The 20,486-nt window shown below is 36.9% G+C and overlaps 1 protein-coding gene across 3 annotated transcripts in view; it reads right to left on the minus strand.

The window, feature by feature from the left end:
* Positions 1 to 242: 242 nt before the first annotated feature.
* TASP1 (taspase 1) overlaps positions 243 to 20,486 on the minus strand; it is a 78,958-nt gene continuing 58,714 nt past the window's right edge. For 2 of the 3 annotated variants that reach the window (XM_077176108.1, XM_054629391.2), the window contains exons 12-14: positions 15,564 to 15,674; positions 11,876 to 11,949; positions 243 to 1,731 (exon numbers count right to left, since the gene is read on the minus strand). In XM_077176108.1, the coding sequence (XP_077032223.1) occupies positions 1,636 to 1,731; positions 11,876 to 11,949; positions 15,564 to 15,674 (281 nt within the window). In that variant the 3' untranslated portion in view covers positions 243 to 1,635. Of the gene's footprint in view, positions 1,732 to 7,595; positions 7,702 to 11,875; positions 11,950 to 15,563; positions 15,675 to 20,486 lie in introns of all 3 variants that reach the window. The other variant, XR_013181552.1, reaches the window with a different exon arrangement.

A 20,486-nucleotide genomic window follows, 5' to 3' on the forward strand; every position in this document is an offset into this window, starting at 1 on the left:
CCTCACACCACGAGGGTACCACTAAGGATCCAACTTTAAGCACTGTATTTCAGCACAAACTATTTCAAGACAGGCACATTCCACGCTGTTGTTGTGCAATCTGGAAAGCTGCTGTTTTATATTTTTTACAGAACTGTACTGAAATATCTTCAACTATAGGGCTACACTGAGGTCACAATTAAAAAACCATACACAGATGACAGTTTCTCAATGTATGCTGCAGTATAATAGTGAAAATTAACTCAGGCCATTAAAAAAATTTTATTCTTTTCCATGAAAGATTGGTACTACAATCAATATAACCATTTCATCAGTCAAGTATGTCTGTTATAGGCAGGCACAATATTACAAAACAGGCAAGTACAATGCCTGATTAAGCAAATACAGTCTGAATATCTATTCATCCACTATTTCTGAAAACAGAATTATCAAATATCCACCAGGGAAAAGGATGAACTATTTTAGTTTCTCTTTGGCATACTTATCAGGACAATGAATCAATTACAAAAGTCTTCTATTGCTGCCAGTGCTGTGAAGGAAAAAGAACTGAGTGGAAGGTTTCATGTCAGAACTCGCTTTTTGGACTTGGGCAACCTGGCTCACATAGCCAAACTGGTGACAAATGACAGTTCAGCTGCCAATGCTTCAGGAGGCAGACAAGGATTACATTGTTTTACACTGCAGGTCTGTTCAAGGTATCAAAAGAGTTACAGTAAATTTCTGCACAGTACATACATATTACACACAGTTATAAATACCCATGCTGCGGCTGGACACGAGGAAGTTGCTTTACCAACACGAAAGCTCAGTATCAGACCTCCCACCAGCCACTTGATACACATTGCACTTCCCATCCAGTAATATGTTCATTTCTGTACCTCTCTTAAAAATAGATTTAAAGCAGAAGTGAAGAATAATATTGAATCTTTCCATAAACTTTGTTTTCTTATTTACACTGTAATATTCCATTATACATAAAGACTGCGTAACGATACATTATCTTCATATAGCTTTTTGCAATACATACAGCTTGGAGCTATTAACATCTTGGTTTGGGAACACAGATATGACCTATAAGACTATTCAAAAACAATTTGAGCCTTAATTTTGCTCTAGTTTGTTTCACTGAAACCATTCTTTGAACAAAAAAAGAATCCTCCTTACTGGAGAGGAAATAAACAACTTATGTTTAAATCACCTCTGGATTTCTTTAAACCACTAAGAAACTTAGAAACCATAATAATTTTTTGCATAATTATAAAGCCACTTCAAAGGCCTGTTACTTTTAAATTTAGAATATGAATGACAATTGTGACCGTATCTTTAAATTATTTTTTTCTTAACTTTTGGTTATCTTTCAACAGAGAAAAATGAAAATGCAATCATTAATTATACATGATCTTTGCACAACTGGGGAGTGTTCCTATTTTATTCGTGAGACAAAATGAACATGCATACAACCCCCATTCACAGAGTGAGAACATAAACTACAGCAGCACTTGTCTCAAGTTGTGGTGCACATGGTTGCAATACGGAGTATAAAACAAAAGCAGAATTTCCAACATCTGTTAAAACACAAAAAAAAAACCTTATTGTACAAAGAGTCATTCACATTCTCTGCAATGAAGTGAAGAATCAGCTGCTTTCTGGACTCTCCAGCCTGCAAACCCCTCCTTCTATTGCCACGGACTGTCCTGCCACAGCTCCAGGAGGAAGTCTTGAAATGTGAGTCTGTGGAAAAGTCAAGAGAATATTATGGACTGAGAAAAGGCAAAATTATGCAGGACAAAGTAAGCTTGTAAGTATTGAACAATTAAGCTGTTCCCTCACTGAAGTCTGAGGACAAACTACAAAGCAACTTGAAAAGCAACTGAGAGTCTTTTTCTATTTTGTTTGCATTAATGTTTAACACATGAAGAGAAAGACCATGACAGATGCATAGAAAAGGCAAATTGGATGAATCAATGCACTGAAAGTAGAAAGAAATATCCAGAGTGAAGACAAAAGAAAATACTTCTGGCATCTCATGGTTTATAGGTCTGTTTCTTAGGGTGATTCAGAAGTCTTTACTACCACATACAGAAATACACCTTTGAGAAACCTCAGACAGAATTAAATACTTGACAAACTAACACTTCAGAAGATAAGGCTACTGCAATAATCAGGATGCAAGTAAGAAATTTCTCTGCATAAAATATCTACACATCCACCTAAAAAACTCCAAAGGCTTCCCGTTGCCAGCCACCAAATAAATCAACCCAAGAAACAATTGTGTTTCTGCCAATAGGCATCTTTTCCACAGAAAGTTTTAAAAGCCTTTGAGAAGGCACTGGAATATTTCAGCCAGAAGTGGGTACATTTGTCTGTGTACCCAAGACTCCAGTTTATAACTGAATTGTAACTCAGTGACCCTAAAAATCTGTTAATTATCCTTTATATACTGGGGTATGTTTTATTACTGATGGGCAAAAGCATCTGCTTATGAAAAGATACTTTGACTCGCTGTTAAGAGTAATGACTTTTTATCACCCTTTGCACATGTTTTTACACTGTGAAAACTGCTCATGTTCTATTAAATTAGGAACTAGAAATGATTCCTACTATGGTATAAAGCTTACAACATAATGTTGCTGGCATTTAGAAACTACAGCTTCCTTTAAGTGCAGCCCAGCACATATTTGTTTGTACATACATTATCCCATTTAAAAGATTTAGTAGTTGCAAAATGTATCACTTGCAATGAGGGAATGTTTGTTAACATTGTTAAGGGGTTGTCATAAAAAGTACAAATGCAAAAGTTCAGTAAGAAAAATTTGCATCAATTGAGCAGAAAGTGATTTGAGACTCTAAACTCAGCTCATTACATTGAAGAAACATTTTGTGTCGTGAGCAGCTTCTTTTAATTCCTTTCTTGATAAGGGGGGCATCCTGCTGCCTGCACTTAGGTAGCCTTGTTTTCAGTTAAATCACAGAATAAGATTAAATTTAAAACATTTCAATGTTTTAATTTCATTGCTAAAACTTTGATCTCTTGTTTTCCTGCTTGATATATGAACATATTCCTACTTTCAGAACAATTTCAGTTACAATTGTGATTTGCCACTCCAAGAAGCAAATAATCTGTTCAAATCTGTTACAGTTTCCCTCAAAATGTAACTGACAATTTTTCTGTAGATGTCATTTCACAAATTAAAAAAAAAAATTAAATTAACAAAATCAAGTGGAAGAAAGGTATTTTTATTCTATGACTGACAGATCCATGATATTTTCCCGATATTTTCCTAGGTCTGTAAAAATTTTTAAATGAAAAGGATGACAGTATAAAAGGAGCACAGTTTGATGGGCATGGTAGCAAATTTTCTTCCTCAGAGGAAGAATGCTACTTGCTTAGTGAGGTACTGCAATCAGAGCAAACCAGTAAATTAATCCTAATGAGTTTTTGAGCAAGGGGAGGAAAATGTACAAGAGGGAATAAGCAGGTGGTCACTATCTATTAATACATTAGCAAGTATCTATGCTTAAATAGCCACCCAAACCACATTTCCTACAGAAAACCTCATTTCCTATGTCAGGAGGAACACATTCCCCATCCACAAGACCCCAAACCACTGTGCACCAGCATCTGAAGATTTCCATTTACAGAAACACTGAAACCACACATAACAAAGCATTTCTTAAAGCCTTTACTTGCATCCTGTTTATTTGCATACTTTCTGTGATGGAGTAAATACAGATCTGGTTTACACGGACTACTTATTATTACTTTCACCAATGGCTGCCCTGTGTAGAACAAAACTGAGACAGATTTAAGATGATAATGTTTAAGATGTTACTTAATAAATTATTTGAAAGGGTAACATTGCTATGTCAAGACAACTGTAGAAAACTCCCAAATGAATTCTTACATTTATATCTCCCTTGTTCTTAACCATATGAACAAACTCCAGTAAATAAAAAGAAACATCAAAGAACACAGAATATTTTTAAATTAACCACAGTACTTATTTGTAAATTTGTTACATTTTTATATCCCAACATCATATTTTACATTAAGTCCAGATTGTATAGTCAATTAGGTTTAGAGTCTAGAAACTTAAAAATGAAAAAGCAAACAAAAAAGAAGAACACTGGAAAGGTTTTAATTGAACTCAATTAGTCTGTCAGCTTTACAAGTCGAATGAACCCACACCTGGAAGAAATTGTGCCTGGGACCACAAAAAGAAAAAGGAAAATAAAAATTTTTCCTGAATTAATCCTCCACTCAATTCCACAGAAGACTCTCTTTGAGGAAAGTGCACGTCAAAGAATGGTAGATTAAGAATGATGAGTTATCCACATCTTCAGCTTCATATATAGGCATTTTACAGTCCCAAGAATATTCTGATTTGCCTTCCCAGAGAAAAGCAAGGTTGGTGAGGGTCCAGTAGGAGATGGGGTACCAACACCTGGGACACCAGTCTGTCAACTGCAGAATTTTGCTGCAGCTTCAAGGAGGAACCTCTTGTCCACAGTTCCACAGGAAAAAAGGTAAATGCTGGAAGAAACATTTGATCTTTTGCTTCCTACCCCTCTATAAAGCCCAGAAGAGCTAACCAATCTTCTGATGCTGATTCTTGCTCTGTGTTCTTGCCATCCAAACACTCAGGGTTTCCCTCTTTCCCTCCTAACCAAACGACATCATGGAACTACTGATCCCAACCCCAGTGCTGCAGACACTGGAATGTAATTCCCTCCCAGTGCTTTCTGATGCACACTGCAAAGTTCCCTATCTAAAAAACTAATAGCTCTTTCTGGAATTCATGGAATACAACACCTACAGGAACAATATATGGTTTCATCTTTTTGGCTTCTATTACTTCATGTCTCATAGACAAGGATTCTGAAAAAACCTTGAGACCAAGGAATATGAAAAATATTTTCTTTTAAAGAACTAGTCTCCTCCATCTATTCACATAAAAGTATCAGTTTTTCACAGCAACTTAGAGAATTTTTCTTTCATTAAAAGCATAAATACAATATAAAATGAATATATAAAATTTCAGCCAAGGGACAGTGCTGCATGAGAAAGCTGAAATCAATCAAACACTGCCAAGAGGACAGAGTACAACTACCAGATGGCAGCACATTCAGTTCTTAAGCAAATCTAGGGAGTACTTCATGTGTTTAGCACTCTTATTACACACTCAGGATGTGCTTTAGACAGAATAATTTATAAAACAACCTTTTTCCATTCATTACACTATAGAGATGAAATATAATGAAAGACCAAAGGTACCATATCCTTAAGGAAATTGCTTTCTACAGCTTTGCTCCCTGAAAAAAAGAGTACCACCAAACTCACATATTCTTTAGAAATTTGGAGCCCTCTAGCTGGGTACACACTTCCACCATCAGAACCATCTGACCACACATTCTGAATTTATTTTCTAAAATAAATTAAGAGTTAAGAGCCCATTTTGGCAGCAACTCTGCTGCTCTGTCTCCTGGTATTCTCTCCTCCACCATGGTTTGTATGTACACCTGTAGTACAGGAAGAGAAGGTGCCCCAGTAAATACTGGCAACTGCTGCTATCAGAAAATGCCATGTGCATCTTGTTTGGTGAAACCTTAATAAAGAAAAAAATGGGAAACAAATAGAAAGAGAGGATCCAGAGTATTGTCCTTGTTGAGCAACAACAGAAAGACACAGTGATGGGGTAATTCAGGTCTCACTGCACTGAAAATAATGATTTTACATACAGGTTGCTTATGAAGTTAACAGTTTTCCAAGCTCAAATTCATTCTGTGGGTAAGTATGTTACTATAAACTATTTATGTATCTAATTAAATCACTCATACCTGTATCAAGACAGCCTAATGACACATCCCAACCAATCATCTAATCAGCTCAGCATCCCAGGGTTTTGTAGAGGTATTCTAAAACCCTGTCAGGAATCTTCAAATGGGATTTGCATCATTGTGAATTGCAGGTGCTAAGGTTATTGCATTTATATTTGCAGAGCTGCACACACAGTCCCATCTTCCCCTCTCTCAGCCAAATCCAGGGAGAGTTCCAGAACTACTGGCTTTATGCAAGAGCCCAACCGAAAAAGTGAATTTCTCTTCTCATATCAGAACCAGTTAACTTCCATGAAGGTCTATAAGCCAAACATTTTAACTGGTATCTTAGCACAAATAGGTTTCTATTCGTTTCCAACAAACAGAAAAACCTTTTTTTATGAGAGAACTGGATGCAAAGAGTAGTTTTCAAATGAAAATTTCTGACTGATTCCCCGGTCTCCAGACAAGCATGAAGATTAAAGGAAATAAGTAGAACAGTGACATAGACTTCTCCTGTCTCATGAAGTTAAAAGAGTGTCTCTGTAGTCTGAAATGAATGACTGAATTATTTGACTTCATATTTCTGCTCACTAAACAGGCTTGGTAAATTTTTCCACTAATTTTCAAATTAGAATTAGGATACTTTCAAGATGTGTTTCTTCACCCAAGGAGCACTGGAAAGCTGCCCTTCTCCTGACAAAGGGCTTTCACAGACCTTTCACTCACAAAGTCAAATACAGAAGCTCATCCTCAGAAAACCCAACAGCAATCGCTACAATCAGTGTTTGTCACATGTATCACTTCAAACACAGAGGGAAGGACTTCTGCTAAATTTTACAATGTCAGTAAAGGCAAGTAAATCTGATGATGACAGCTTACATCTCCACAGGAAAAGTGAGCTGGAGATGGTCTCCCTGTCCACCATGTTTATGTTTGCTCATAGTGGCAGATGAAATTAGCTGTCAAAGATAAAAATTTCTGTTTGAACATTGCAACCACAATGTTTGGTGTGGACAGGAGCTGCTGCAAACACAGCAATATGCAATACTCCCCACTAATGCTGCACTATGTCTTGCAAAGCATTGGGAATTTGGTTCATTTGAGAATGGAAAGAACAGCTTATGTAGCTTATGCATTATTAAAACCTGCCATAACATAAAGCTTAGCAGTTCATGTTATAGTAACTGAACAGCTGCCAAAAAGAGATTTAAACTGGCAACTGAATTGGATTATGTTCAATATTGCAACTGGGCTTTTTAAATTTGCTGTCTAAGTCATCCAGCTGTTAGAAGAACTAAAACCTATGAGTCTGAACTACTACTCAAAAATATTGCAACATTTACAGTAATTGCCAAAGTTTGCAGTATTTATAGAGATCATATAGCAGATTTATAAATACTAAGAAACATAGTGAGCTGATAAATGATTTCAAATACTTAAACAAAATAAATTACCGAAAGTGCATTTTGCTGGTATTGAGACTGGATCTTGCACTGGGAAAAAAGGACTTGGATTTCAAATACCATTGAAAACAAAGTGAGGAATTACCTATCTTCAAGCAGAAAAGTCAGGCACCAGCAACTACTCTCAATCACCCTGACAAGACACTGCTCAGATTCAGGAAAAAGTAACTATCCCAGCCACTTACACTTTCTGCATACAGAATACTGCAGGGCTTGAGTAAACAAATACTCTGCAGACCCTGCCTGAGAATAAAGGGCTCCTGTCTGACTTTGCACAGATACACAACATGAAATCAAGGAAAGGCTGCCTACCCATAGCCAGAACCTTCAAGAGATGTCGTTGGTATGAGAACTTGCATTGCAGGCATGCACTGCACTCTCATTTGAGATTGAAGAATTTATTTTCCTTTGAAGCATCCTCCATTGAGCAAGCAGACATGGAACAAGAAGATATGAAGTCTTTGTAACCAAGAAGAGTCAATTAACTTGTGCAACCTAACCATTACCACCCTTCCTTCCTGTTCCTCACTTTAATCTAAAATCACATTATGGGTGAATTGAGGAATTATTTCTTCCCACCCCAAATTACATGGCAGAGGGTCTGCAAGCCCTTTGTGCAAACTGACACTCAAATTGCTCTACCAAATGCTACATAAACTGTTAAGACCTAAAGTATTGCACATCATCCACGACAGTATGGACAGAGCTGCAAGAAGCAACACCTTAGAGTAGATCTACTTCCCCAGTGGTGACAACAAAAATGCATCAGCTGTTAGAACATAACCCAGTCAGTTCAGGAAAATATGAAATGACAACTGAACCCTGCAGAGTTATCAATGGGTCAGAGTTATCAATGTTAAAGAAGTCAGAGTTCTGGTAACAGGGTGACCTTTTTAGCTGATGCTATGAACAGTTGTTAGATCTATTATGGATCCATAAGAACCCCAAGCATCTGGAAGGTTGTTCTGAAGACCAACTAGTATCTCATCTCAGAAAAAGAACATTTGGACTGGAAAAAGAAATAATTGCTTAAATTCATAGCAAGTAATTTATGAGTCAATAGCACAATAACAAAAAAAAATCTCCTCAGTTCATGCAGTTATTCAATCCCCCAGTCCTTCACTCTAGAAGTCATAACCTTTTGGATGCAGCAGTTACTGCTACAAGAGGAGCTGTGTGAATACAGAGGGAACCCACAACTTAGTATTTTCTATCTGCTTCTATGCATTCTCACAGCTGCAGCCAGAAACTTCTGCTGCAGCCCAGAATATTCCAACAGCCTCACAAATGGATAGAAAGAGTTGAGCATCAGCTACTGTGACAATTCTACCATCACAGAGGTGGCAATACAAGACCTCTGCTTCAAGAGATCTTGGGAAGCCCGTTCATCTTGCAAAGAAGAAGGCTGATGTTGAAACAATCTGTCACTGTATTTTCTCAGGAAGGTTTGGTTCCAGAAACTCCTAAACCAGAGTGTCTCTGCCCCTTAGGCTCATGATAACTGAGGCTCCCAAGCACCAGCCTGGGTTAGGTGCAGCACCAGCTGGTGCAGGGTAGTTCAAGAAGAGCCAAAATGCTGAGATGAAAAGATTTGTCACATCCAACTTGCGACAAATGCTGGCACCAAGTGATTTTGAAGCTGCTTGTGTTGAGAAGGATGACAAGAAAAAAAAGAAAAGCACAGTTGAAGCAGCTATGATCTGCTTTGATTAGCTGTTTGTGGCCTAAGAATCTGAGGGAAGCCACTGGGACATCCACTGTGCAGGTGCTGGAGATGACACTTCCAGAGTTATGAGCAGTGGAGGAGCTGAAATAGTTCCAGCATCCAGAAAGAGCTGATAGGACACACAAACAGAGGTGATTGTGTCAGCAATGAGGTGTGAACTTAGTTCATCTGGCAAGGCTGTGCAGGATTCTTAAAGCAACATTCAACTAAACACTTTAATCCAACAGGAAATGATGACTTTTCCAGGAAAAAAAAAATAAAATCTGGACACCTTTCCAGAAAGTATGCTTCAAATCAAGCCATTATTAGTGCATAGCTCTTGCAGGCTCAGCCACTTGGTACTGGTGAGCCAACATTCAGGCAGTCTGACCTGAAGGTGAGTGGCCAGCTGCAGAACCCAGTCTTGCCTAAACAGGGAGCAAACAAAGCCCTGGTGCAAGGGTACTTCCAAAGCAGTGCTTGGAGAGCTCGTGCTGTAGAAGCCAGAAGCACCAGCAGGTCACACTGTACAAACCACTTCAAGTCTCTGATTCCACTTTTCTGTCCCACTCCTCTTTTAAGGAGTTGCTGACAGATAACTGTGCTCTATGTCTTGAGCACACCAGTGTCTGCAGGTGAGCTGCACCTACCCTGTGTTTGCCTTGTAAGAAGGACATTCTGCACCTCCACAGTTTCCAGCTGGTGTTCAGAACCACCATTTGTTAGTTCCTATTATGAATTGCACTAACCTCCCATGCCTAAAGAATCACACTAAGATAGTAAAGCAGGCTCCTTTTCTCTTTATATGATTCTAATATTAGTCTAGTAAAAAACTGAACCAGTTCAAAATCAGGCACTGTGACAACCCCTCAGTTTAAGAACAAAACTCAAGTCCTAGACTGAGGAAAGAAATAAAACCTGAAGGTCTTCACCACCCCAGAAAAACAGGAAAGCAAATATTTCCTTACAAGCTGCTGCCTAATCATTTTGCTATGGTCCTCATAAACAAGTGATATTTTATACTTTTATGAACTCTTATCCCATTATTCTTTCATGGCAAGCACTCAAAATTAACTGTAGCAAAACAGTCACTCTATTAAAGAACAGAGATTTTTTTTCACTTGCAATACATTGTGTTCTATTTCAAGCCCAGTTTTCCATCTATAACTTAGTCCTAGTTGTAGCAGAACAAAATTCCAGCTTTTATGACAGAAGACTTTTTTTGATCAATAGAAGTCAGCAGCAAAAGCGTTTGTGGTTTTTCTCTGGAAAGCATTTGTGGCCACAGACTCAAAGAAGGAAGAAAGGGAGGGGGATTAACTCTTCAGTGAAGGTCAAAAACATAATTTAAAAGTGATCCAAGAAGAGCAGCTGTGTCTGTCAGCACAATCAGTATTACCAGCTGGAGAATTTACCAGCAGTATGAAAACAATGCACACCAGATGTCAAATGTTGCAACTGTGAGTAGGAAAGCAACTCTGGGCATGGCACTGTCATGTTAATACTCATTGCCAGACAGATTTCATATTTAGCATTTATTTATTAATTAGACACTACCAGGAAGAAACAATAACATTTTGAGCTTCAGAGTGTAAGTCAGAGGCAGGTGTGCACACTGGAAACATTTAACATCCTTTATTCCCAGTTATTCTTTCACTGCAAACACAAGACAACAATTTTAAAGCTAACTAGCAAATACTAGAACATCTGTGGCTGAACTTGCTTTAGTTCCACTCAGTTCAATCTGAGCTTTTAAATTCAGTTTGTACTTTTTTTCAACTAAATCTGAAACAAATATTAAGAAAAGTAGTAAAACCACATTCTCATCCATGTATAGCTATCTGGAAAGAATTGCACCTAAGTTATTCAAAAGTGAAGAAAATGCTTCACTTACACCTCTACCAGCACTTCCTTCATCAGCTGCTTGTTATCTTCCTTGTCTTTCTGGGGCATTCTTGTCTTTATTTTCTCACACATTTTACATCTTAAAGATGAACTTATCCCTTCCAGTGCTTGAAACAGTGTTATACCAGTTTTGCTGTGTAAAATATCTGATGTTGCTTTTCTTCTTTATATATATGTATATATATATATGTATATGTGTATGTATTTTTATATATATATGTATGTATATATATATGTTTTTGTTTTCTTGTGTTACCTTGGTCACATCACCATCTTTGCATGAATGTCTACAGAAACCATTACAGTCTCTGCTTGCAGCTTCTCCCATGTTGATTCCTGTTCTCCAAACATCTCTTCTAAATGCTCCAGTTGCTACACTACCCTTTTTCTCCCTTCCATGCTCTTTTCCCAAGAATGGATGGCTCATCCACTTAGTTAATCCCTACTGCTTGATCATGATGTGAAAGAATTTTCCAGTTTTCACTGTTAAATTCAAATTAAATGTAATATTTCTCTCATTAAAAATCAAGTATAAGGCCCCAAGAAACTGAAAACATGGATGGTAATGTTGGAATTATTTATCACAGAGGGTATTCTAGGAACTTGTTTGAAGTTTGTTTTATATCTTCCTTGATGGTGTAATTGCTTTATCCAAAGAAAGAGATGCCCACAGAAAAATATGGTACCAGCATAACTGAATCAAGATGAATAAAGTTATTTGAGTACAGAGGGAATGGACATGTGTTTGTGGCACCTTAATCTGACATGGAACATATGTTACTATAGGGTTGTTAACTGCTGCAATTAAAAAAAGAAATTAGAAATGCCTAATCAATTGACACATTTAACTGCTTATGCAACCATTACTTCCTCTGTTCTCTTAGAGAAAGAAATTTCTTATCTATTTCATTATCATTAATTCAAATTCTCCTTAGCTTCTGCAGTAATCCAACTGTATTACAGCCTACTCCTCATGGCTTACCTTAGCTTTGCCATCCTGTGCAGACATGTATCCAACACACATGCTCTCTGTTGTATGGCTCCACAGAAATTCCACTAGAAAGGAAAATGCAAGAAGTTACAAAAAGGTCTTGGTTTAAAATACAAGATGCAATTTAACAAGACTGTGTCTTGAGGAACAAATATAGCAAGGATAAAAACCAAAAACTACTTACCAGAGCAATTAAATCTCAAAAGAAACAGCTATCAAACAAACAAGATTTTCCTGAATATTCACAGTCACACACTGCAGGACTATGAACCACAATGAGAATGTTACTTCAATGATATGGAGCCTCCAAGATGAGAAATGCATCAACTCCACCTGCAGTTAAAAACTGCACCAACTTCTAAAGCAGTGGACTTTTCCACCCATCACAAAAAGCTGACAGAACTTGTATTTGCCTGCCTTGAACCCAGCCAAAAGCATAAAGCCAAGTGACCTAGTATCAACAGGTAAAGGGGGATTTGTGGCTCAGCTGATAGCCTGTATCCCAAGCAGGACACAGGCAAACATGCAGAAATAGTCAAATCTGCAATATGGGAATTGAAGATATAGATCAGGCAGGAAAGACATCTGGTAAAAGCAAACTTATCCTGCAGAAAAAGGAGGAGAGATGTATGATGGAAACAGAGTAACATGCACAATAAGAAAGATTTTTGGCAAAATTAGAGGAAGTCTTGGATTCAGAAGTATGCTGAATTACAAGAGCAGATGCAAACACTCCCTTTCTTTGTGGAGAGTGTAAGGAGCACTAAAGGTGAGAGAGGAAAGAAAGATGAAGAAATCCTTAGCAAAGCAGTCCCAGGTCTGATTACCTGGACTTCCAGCACCAGATAAACAACATCAGCTCTCTGGTACTGCACTCACAGCTAATTTAGAAAATCAGGGTTAGATACCCTAAAGCACTGCCATGCTTGCAGGGATAATGATTAAGAAAACTAATCACTGCTCACAAGTATTGTTAATGTCTGGTAATCCAGTAAGGTGCTGTGTAGCAGTCTGAATTGCTGCTAGCATAGTCCAGGGTAAAGAAGCAAAAAGGACCTGTCCTGAAGTCTCAAAGTGCTCAGATTTATCAGCTGTTAAACAGCCTGTTCCAGTAATCTTTAATTGCCTGATACATATGCAGGTATCTTTATGTACACAAACACACTCCTACTCAGCTGCAACACAAAATTCAGACAGCACATTATTCAAATGTTCAGCTCTCTCTCAGTGGAGCTTTATAAATTGCCACACTCTTTTCTTCCTGCTCTCTGTCATGGTCATTTTCCTTTGTATTCACAAAGTCCATAATTTGGAAGGGGGGAAAGAAAAAAAATAGCTGATCAGAATTTAAGGCATTTCACAGAATTTTGTGAAAGGCTTTAACAAAATGCACTGAGGCACAAATTCTTTCTCTGGATTATGGGAGGTGTCTTACATGAATTACACAAGATGCCTTGAACAGACATTTCCACAGATTTCTTTTTCACATACTGCAAAAAAGGCATCCCTGGATGGGTTTAAAACCTTTCCTCATGTTCCTTTAGGATGAAGGTCACAGCCTGCTGAGCACACTTATCCTTTGAACCACATCTCCTTGCATAGCAATTAAACCAGAGCAGGAGATCAAATGTTAGATGATCCCAGCAAGACTTGAAGATTCTGACAGATGTGCAGATATCATCATAAAAGAAAAAGGAACTTGATGGAGGTGTGTGCTCTGCTCCCCCAGAACAGATTTGTGACTGATACCACCAAAGGTGAATCAAAAGCTTTCACAGAGTGAAACATATCCAGCACAATCAGGGTGTGTTGGAGGGGGCCAACCTCTCCATGGCACCCCAAAGGCTCCACTCCCAGTGAAAGCATTTTTTTTAAGACAAATTTAAAATTTGTCTTTAAATGTAATTAATTTCAATTTAATTGATTTTAATTTAATTTAATATAAATTTAATTTATTTTTAATTTAATTCCCATCTTTCAATTTTGAGAAGTTGGGAAACAGTTTAGAACAAATACCCTCAAAGTATTATATATTTGCCTTTGAAAACTACCAAAAGTAGCCTGTACTAGCACAAACCTTAGTTATTGTTAGCCATTAAAGGTAGTGAACTATAAAGAAAATTCTAAATTACATGTGAAATATCTTCAGACAAGTATATTTTCAACCATTTCACAAGTCACTTCCTTGCCATTTGTTTCAATATTAGAAAGAAAGAAAAAAGATGATCCCTGTAACAAAGACATGAGTGCTCTTTATTCTATACATGAAGTTTTTCAGTATTAACCAAGCTATTTTCAGTCCAAACAAAACAAATACTACATATGTTTAATTGTGTACTATCTCTGCATTCATTATAAGGTAGGAAATTTCCATGGTACAGAAAAAGTACTGTGTTACAATTAATCTCTGTTAGTTCAGTGGAAAGAAAACCAAAAATCAATGGACAAATAGTCTTTACTTTTGATGTACAATATATGGGGATTTTATAGATTAATTTTTGAGGGGAAAATGCCAAATCTTCATTAATAGAATATGTTCTCTTACATGAATGAGAACCATTACATGAATATAAAAAATTCTCTCACTTCCAAATCTCAGGAATTGAAGGTTACATTGATCTTGTTTGTTCTTACTTAATCAGACTTGTGTTTTCATTTTCTTAACTTTTTTTAAGGATAGAATTTATGTTGCAGGATGCTGTTGCACTAGATAATGTCACAAATGGGTAAATAATAATAAAGCAGAGTATTATATAAAGGAAAAACACTTTAACTCTGGTAACTTAGGTCAATGTGACCCAATAAATATGCACATAGCTGCACATCTGAGGAAAGGAGATGGCACAAGTGTCATCCTGAAGTAATTCATATGCCCCCAATCCCAAATTCCTTCCCTTAGAGAGACCTTAATGTCTCAGGGTTGTATTTCCACCCTGTTCTGCTCATATCTACAGCCTTCAGTTCCCATCTGTTCCTCCCACACAAACCACAGGACAGTTTTCCATAATACACTTTTCTGCCATAAAGCAGCAAGAGAGGGATTGTGCTTCCAGGACAGAAACAGGGATGCAAAGCCCTTTTGGAGCCAGACAGCTACTGGGAGAGGCAAAGTCCAGGTGATTTCAGTATGAGCAGCAGAAAGTTCTGTTTGGTGCAAATGCAAATAGTAACTGTGACTTATCTAAACTGATTTTCCTGGCAATTACCAAGAATAAACAACCATAAACAACTTTCCTTACAAATTTTCAGTGCATTCTCCAAATTCACACATTTTCTTATACAAAAAGGAGGATTAAAAGAACTTTTTAGAAAGCATTTTTCAAAAATAAGCTACTGAGAAGCAGCAAACAGCTACATGCATTACTCCCAGCTGTAAATGCAATTTTTCCTATGAGGAACACATCCCACCTCGCCACAAGCAACTATTGTATCTATGCCATAGGTTTAGAAGGATCCCACACAATCCTCTGAATGGCAATTCTGCTTAGAAATAATGAGTCAGAAAGCATGCTCTTTTCTGGAATTATGTTAATATTAGTCTTGTTTGTTCCCTATTTCACCTTCTAGATTTTTATTATTTCAATGTCAATTCCATTCTGTTTTCTCTGTGGCTTTCAAACACGCACAGAGATTTCATTTCAGCCTTCATTTTAAATTAAAATGAGGAAGAATTCCTTACCTAGTAAAGTTGGCTTTTCCTGTGAGGATTCAGGCTCTGCTGAACACCTGCAGGAGCGGAGAACAATCACACCTCCGAGTACACCATCTTCATTGGCTAGGAAAGGTGAACCTGGAAAAAATCATTGGGGAGAATTACTTGCAATAGGAATACTTTCTTGGGCATTTTTTTTTTTTTAATTTGACTTTCTGCCTTTTCCCTTTAATCTTGTCACTAAGGGTTGAAAAGACTGACAGATCAAACAGTGCTTTTACAAAAGCATGGGTTCTCTTTTTCCTAGTGTTTCAAAGGAATAATTTTCTGGAATGTTAATCTACTAATTCACCAGCAATCAAAAAAATGAAGAGCTACATGGAATAAAACAAAAACATTAAAAATTATATTTATGAGTGCAAACCTCAAATGTAATTTGGATGGATCAAGGAAAATATAATAATGAAAAACAAAGTGTCAAGTTGAAAAAAAGTTGTGACTCAATATTTAGCTCTTTCTGTTCTATAGATTATATAAAGACATACCTAAAAAATCAAGCAAATTTAGGTCATTTTTACAGTTTATTCATTTTTGCCAATTTGAAGTCCTTTGTACAGAGGCATCATGCAGCTGCTGTACTGTTTGCCTTGCTGTTTGATGAATATTAACAGAAAAACCTGAGCACATCCTTTTTACAGTGGCTCCTGTCTTGTTAATTTAAGACATAGGATACAAAAGTCTTCTATCAGAAGCTGGAAAAGCTTTTAAGATAGCTGAACCAAGCCTAAGTATTTTTTCTCTGGTTTACAATTTGAAATAAGATTCCTATTGCTTTAAATGTGGAAACAATGGTATAATTCATGTACAGTTTAAAATGTCTTAAGCCACAAAATTAATGAAGTTCTTGCTTCATTAATTAGGCCCCATCCTAGTTACACATCTGCACTATAGTGTCATTTAAAATTGAACATACAATTGCAACAGCCATTTAATGTAATTCTTTTCAATTCTTTCTTTTAAATAAATTAGTGTACAGGCACTGTAATTTGCCAGCCACTAGAACTTTAGAGCAGAGCCATTCATTAGCCTCCTTTAACTTGCCGACAACTATTTGTATGATTAAAATTTCTCCTTTAATGCAAATAACAACAAAACTGCCCAATAAAAAACAACTTAGAGCATTACCATAAGGAAAACTAAAAGCTTTATTGTGTTTTCTCTAAACATTAGAGCAGCCACCTTGAAAAATGATGCAAGGTGGCCACTGTAATAGAAGCCCACATTGCAGGAAAATAATAAATGCAGTGTGCTTAATAAACAGTAGTATCTTAGTTAATCTAATGCAAACAGATTATTATCTTTAAAGTGCCACTTGCTTTGTGAAAGAACTGTTACTAGTTACACCTAGTAATACACCTCCTGTATTACTCACTGACTGTGACCAAGTCCTTGTGAAACAAGAATCCAGCCCATGATAAGGCAGTAGATAAAACAGGAAAATATGTTTGGTTAAAATAGAAACACAAAGCTTGGAAAGTTGTGAAGAGTTTTACCACCCAAGTCAAAATCAGGCACTTCAAAGACAATGCCCCTACCTGAACTTGGTCTGCAGACCTAATCTTACACTAAACTGCACAAATGATTTAGGCTCTAAGCCATGGTGAAAAGTCCAAGCTCTCTAAGTTGTGGTGAAAAGTCATTGCAAAGAGACAGAAAAAGCTCAGGTTTTTTTTTTAATAAGCAGTTTCTCCTTCCCTTTCAAGAACTGTGAAAGATTCTTCCAAGGTTCTAGTGAAAAATATTAATTATTTCTTTAATTAGAATGGTTAAAAATGTTCTAATTCATCAGAAGACAGCCAGCAAACAGCATTCACAGCAGACAGTGTGTTCAAGGGCACAGTATAACACTGGGACTGTATGAGTGCACATAATACCAGACAGCAACTACTGATTATAGTTTATAGAGTTGGTTCCACTGAAGTCTTGTTCTAGAAATGCTTCCATTAGTTTAATCACTTATTTTAGGGATTTTGTTTCTCCCACACTCTGAAAAAAAGAGATGAAAGGGAAGTCTGTAAATAAGCTAATTATATATTTCATCATTTTCCCAGTATTTTTGTCAAATGTGCCATCATGACTGACTGAACTGTCAGCAATCTGAGTAACTTTTACATGGTCTTTTGAAATTTCACAAGGCTTAGCAGTACATTTCTTTCATTGTAGAGGCTCTGCAGCAGAACAGTAACACTGCATTTCCATCAAAAAACTTCCATTTTTACAGGGATTTCTTTGCAAGAGCAAAATATTCATCTTCAGTGAAACACAGAATAAAAGAAAAACAATCACTCAAAGCAAGTGGTTTTTTTTGAAAAAGGGTGTAAATAAGTAATTTTAAATTTGAGCTTCAAGCACATAAGACAAAGTCTTCAGCTTACAACTTCATCCAAAAAGATGCTCAACCCCTACATGAACAACTGAGAGCCCCAATTCTGTCAGCATAAATGGCATTTATTTATTGACATTAAACATGGTGTCTATTACACTGCCCTAAGTACGTACACAATTGTTTTCTGAACAAATTACTTCCTTCAATGATTATGCACCATGGAGGCTTTATTAGCAGTTCACAAAACTCAAAGGCTTTGAAGACCATTCAAAAGTTGGAAAACTGACTGTGTTAATTCAGCCTTTGCTGAAGTACACTGCCACCCTACTGCAACTGCAAAACTCCAGAAGAGGATTAACTTAACAGCAGTGCACCTGATAAAAGTGTGATAAAAGTCTTAATTTCAGCACCCATAAAACACAACAGATGGGCAAGACACTGACTTCTTTAAGAATGACACAGGTTGTGCCTTTGGACTAAAAAGAAATGTTGGTTATGCCACATGAAACCAGGTCACACTGCACTAACTTTGTAACAGTTCTACTGGTGTGAGATGAATAAAATTCCTTAAAGTGACTTTTAGCAGGTAATTTGAATGAAACATTGAACCAAATGTCCTTAAAAAATTGTGTTATGCAAACAAAGCAAGGATGATGGGAGACATTATCCCTCCTACACACAACAACATAGCCTTGCTTGCCCTTTTGATCTTCTGCACCATTTCACCATCACCTGCAGAATGAGCATTATTCTGGCATGGTGGGAGAAGTCTGAAAGAGAACATCCCTCTTGTCTCCATCTGCAAACACAAGCAGCAAATGACAACACAGTCACTTGCACTACTACCCTGCAAAGATTCAGGATCTTCCCACCCACGGCCACCCTGCCTCCCTGTTGCTGTTGAAGGCCTCCATTCCCAGACACATCAGAAGCAAATTGAGTGACTCCACCCTCTCCCATCCCAGATGCCTTCAGCAGCAAGTTCAGCTAAATCATCTCAGTGGAAAATCAGCAACAATACAGTTTATGTCTCCAATTCACTGCCTAAGTTGTGGAGAATCAACCTCTAAGAAGTGTCAAAAACGAGTTGCCTACACTAATAATATTACAATATTCTATGTTACAGTAAATTCAGGCTGTTTCTCTGCTCTTAAAAATCAGACCCTAAGCCAAATTAAATACATGCTGAAAAGCATATTGTTTAAAAGTTACTTATTTTTCAATTCAAGTAATTTTTCAAAAATGTTAAAAGAGGGATTCAAATATAATACTTTTTTCAAACAAGGATCTTTCTAGATATGTGGACCTACTGATGATAATTATAATTATGCTAAAGAGTGTATTTTAACAAACTAGACAGTGCAAATAAGTAAGTCTACAGTAAGCAAAATTCCAGACAGCTGAATGCTATGCACTCATCACTGAATCTGTAAAAATAATGGTACAAAAGCAGTATTATACTTTATTTCTAAAGAGAATCCATGTATCATGCACACAAGTTAATTTGACTGTTCTCAAAACACTGTGAATTCAAAGGTTAGGAACACATTTCATTAATTTAGTTCTAAAGTCATTTTGTTACAGCCAACCCATTGAGAAAAAGAACAAAAGAGCAGACTTTTGTAAAAAATAACAATATAGGTAATGACTTTTTTCTATACACATTTAATTAGTATTTCAAGAGGAGGAGAAAAAGTGGAACTAAAATACTGCCATGTATATTAAAGGCACAATGGTTTCTCATTAGAAAGAAAAAGTGATCTGGCTCCCTCCTCCTACAGCATTTTTGCTCTCTCTGTACTTTTCAGAAAAATAGGTTTTTCTGTACAAATTCAAAATTTAGTTAAAACATGCCTAATACCCAAAAATACTGTTTTCCACTGCAATAAAACAGAATTGCTGGATAAATGTTTGATCTAATAACTTGCTAATGACAAAATTACAAAAACCTGGGACTTTAAATACCATTTTAAGTCTCATGAAGCCCAGTGTTCCTTTCCCAGTTACACTGGCAGGACCACTGAGCAATGTGGGATGAAAGATCCAAAGTAAAATTCCAACTGCAGCATTAACTAATAATGTTAGCACTGACTGGCCACACCAGAGAAAAGGGGTAAGACAAAACCAAACAAACCCCATATTTCATTAGTTTTGGTCAAATCCTTACCTCCCCTAGTCACAAAAGTACATTTTACAAAACACATTTCTCTCCTTCAAAGTTCAACTACTCTGTTATTACTATGTGACATACAGAAAGCATCACTACATTTTTATTTATGTATTTTGTATGCTATTAATCTGTAGCAATGGTCTCTCAAAAACAAGCAAGCAGGTCATCACAGCTACTCCACATTCCCTGATCCCATCAAGTTCTGCAAGAGCAGCCAGAGCTGAACATCACAACTCAGGTTCAGCTGCTGATCAGGGACAGAACTGAAAGTTTTGCAAGTGTTAAAGCAAATAATGGCCTCAGCATTCAGCCTTGCTCTGGAGGAGCTACAGTTACAGGTGAAGAACACTTTGTCTTTGGCATCTTTTGTAAATTAAAGCTCTCCTGTGATGAA

The sequence above is a fragment of the Agelaius phoeniceus genome, chromosome 3 (genome assembly GCF_051311805.1).
Source record: "Agelaius phoeniceus isolate bAgePho1 chromosome 3, bAgePho1.hap1, whole genome shotgun sequence".
In the NCBI taxonomy this organism is placed as follows: domain Eukaryota; kingdom Metazoa; phylum Chordata; class Aves; order Passeriformes; family Icteridae; genus Agelaius; species Agelaius phoeniceus.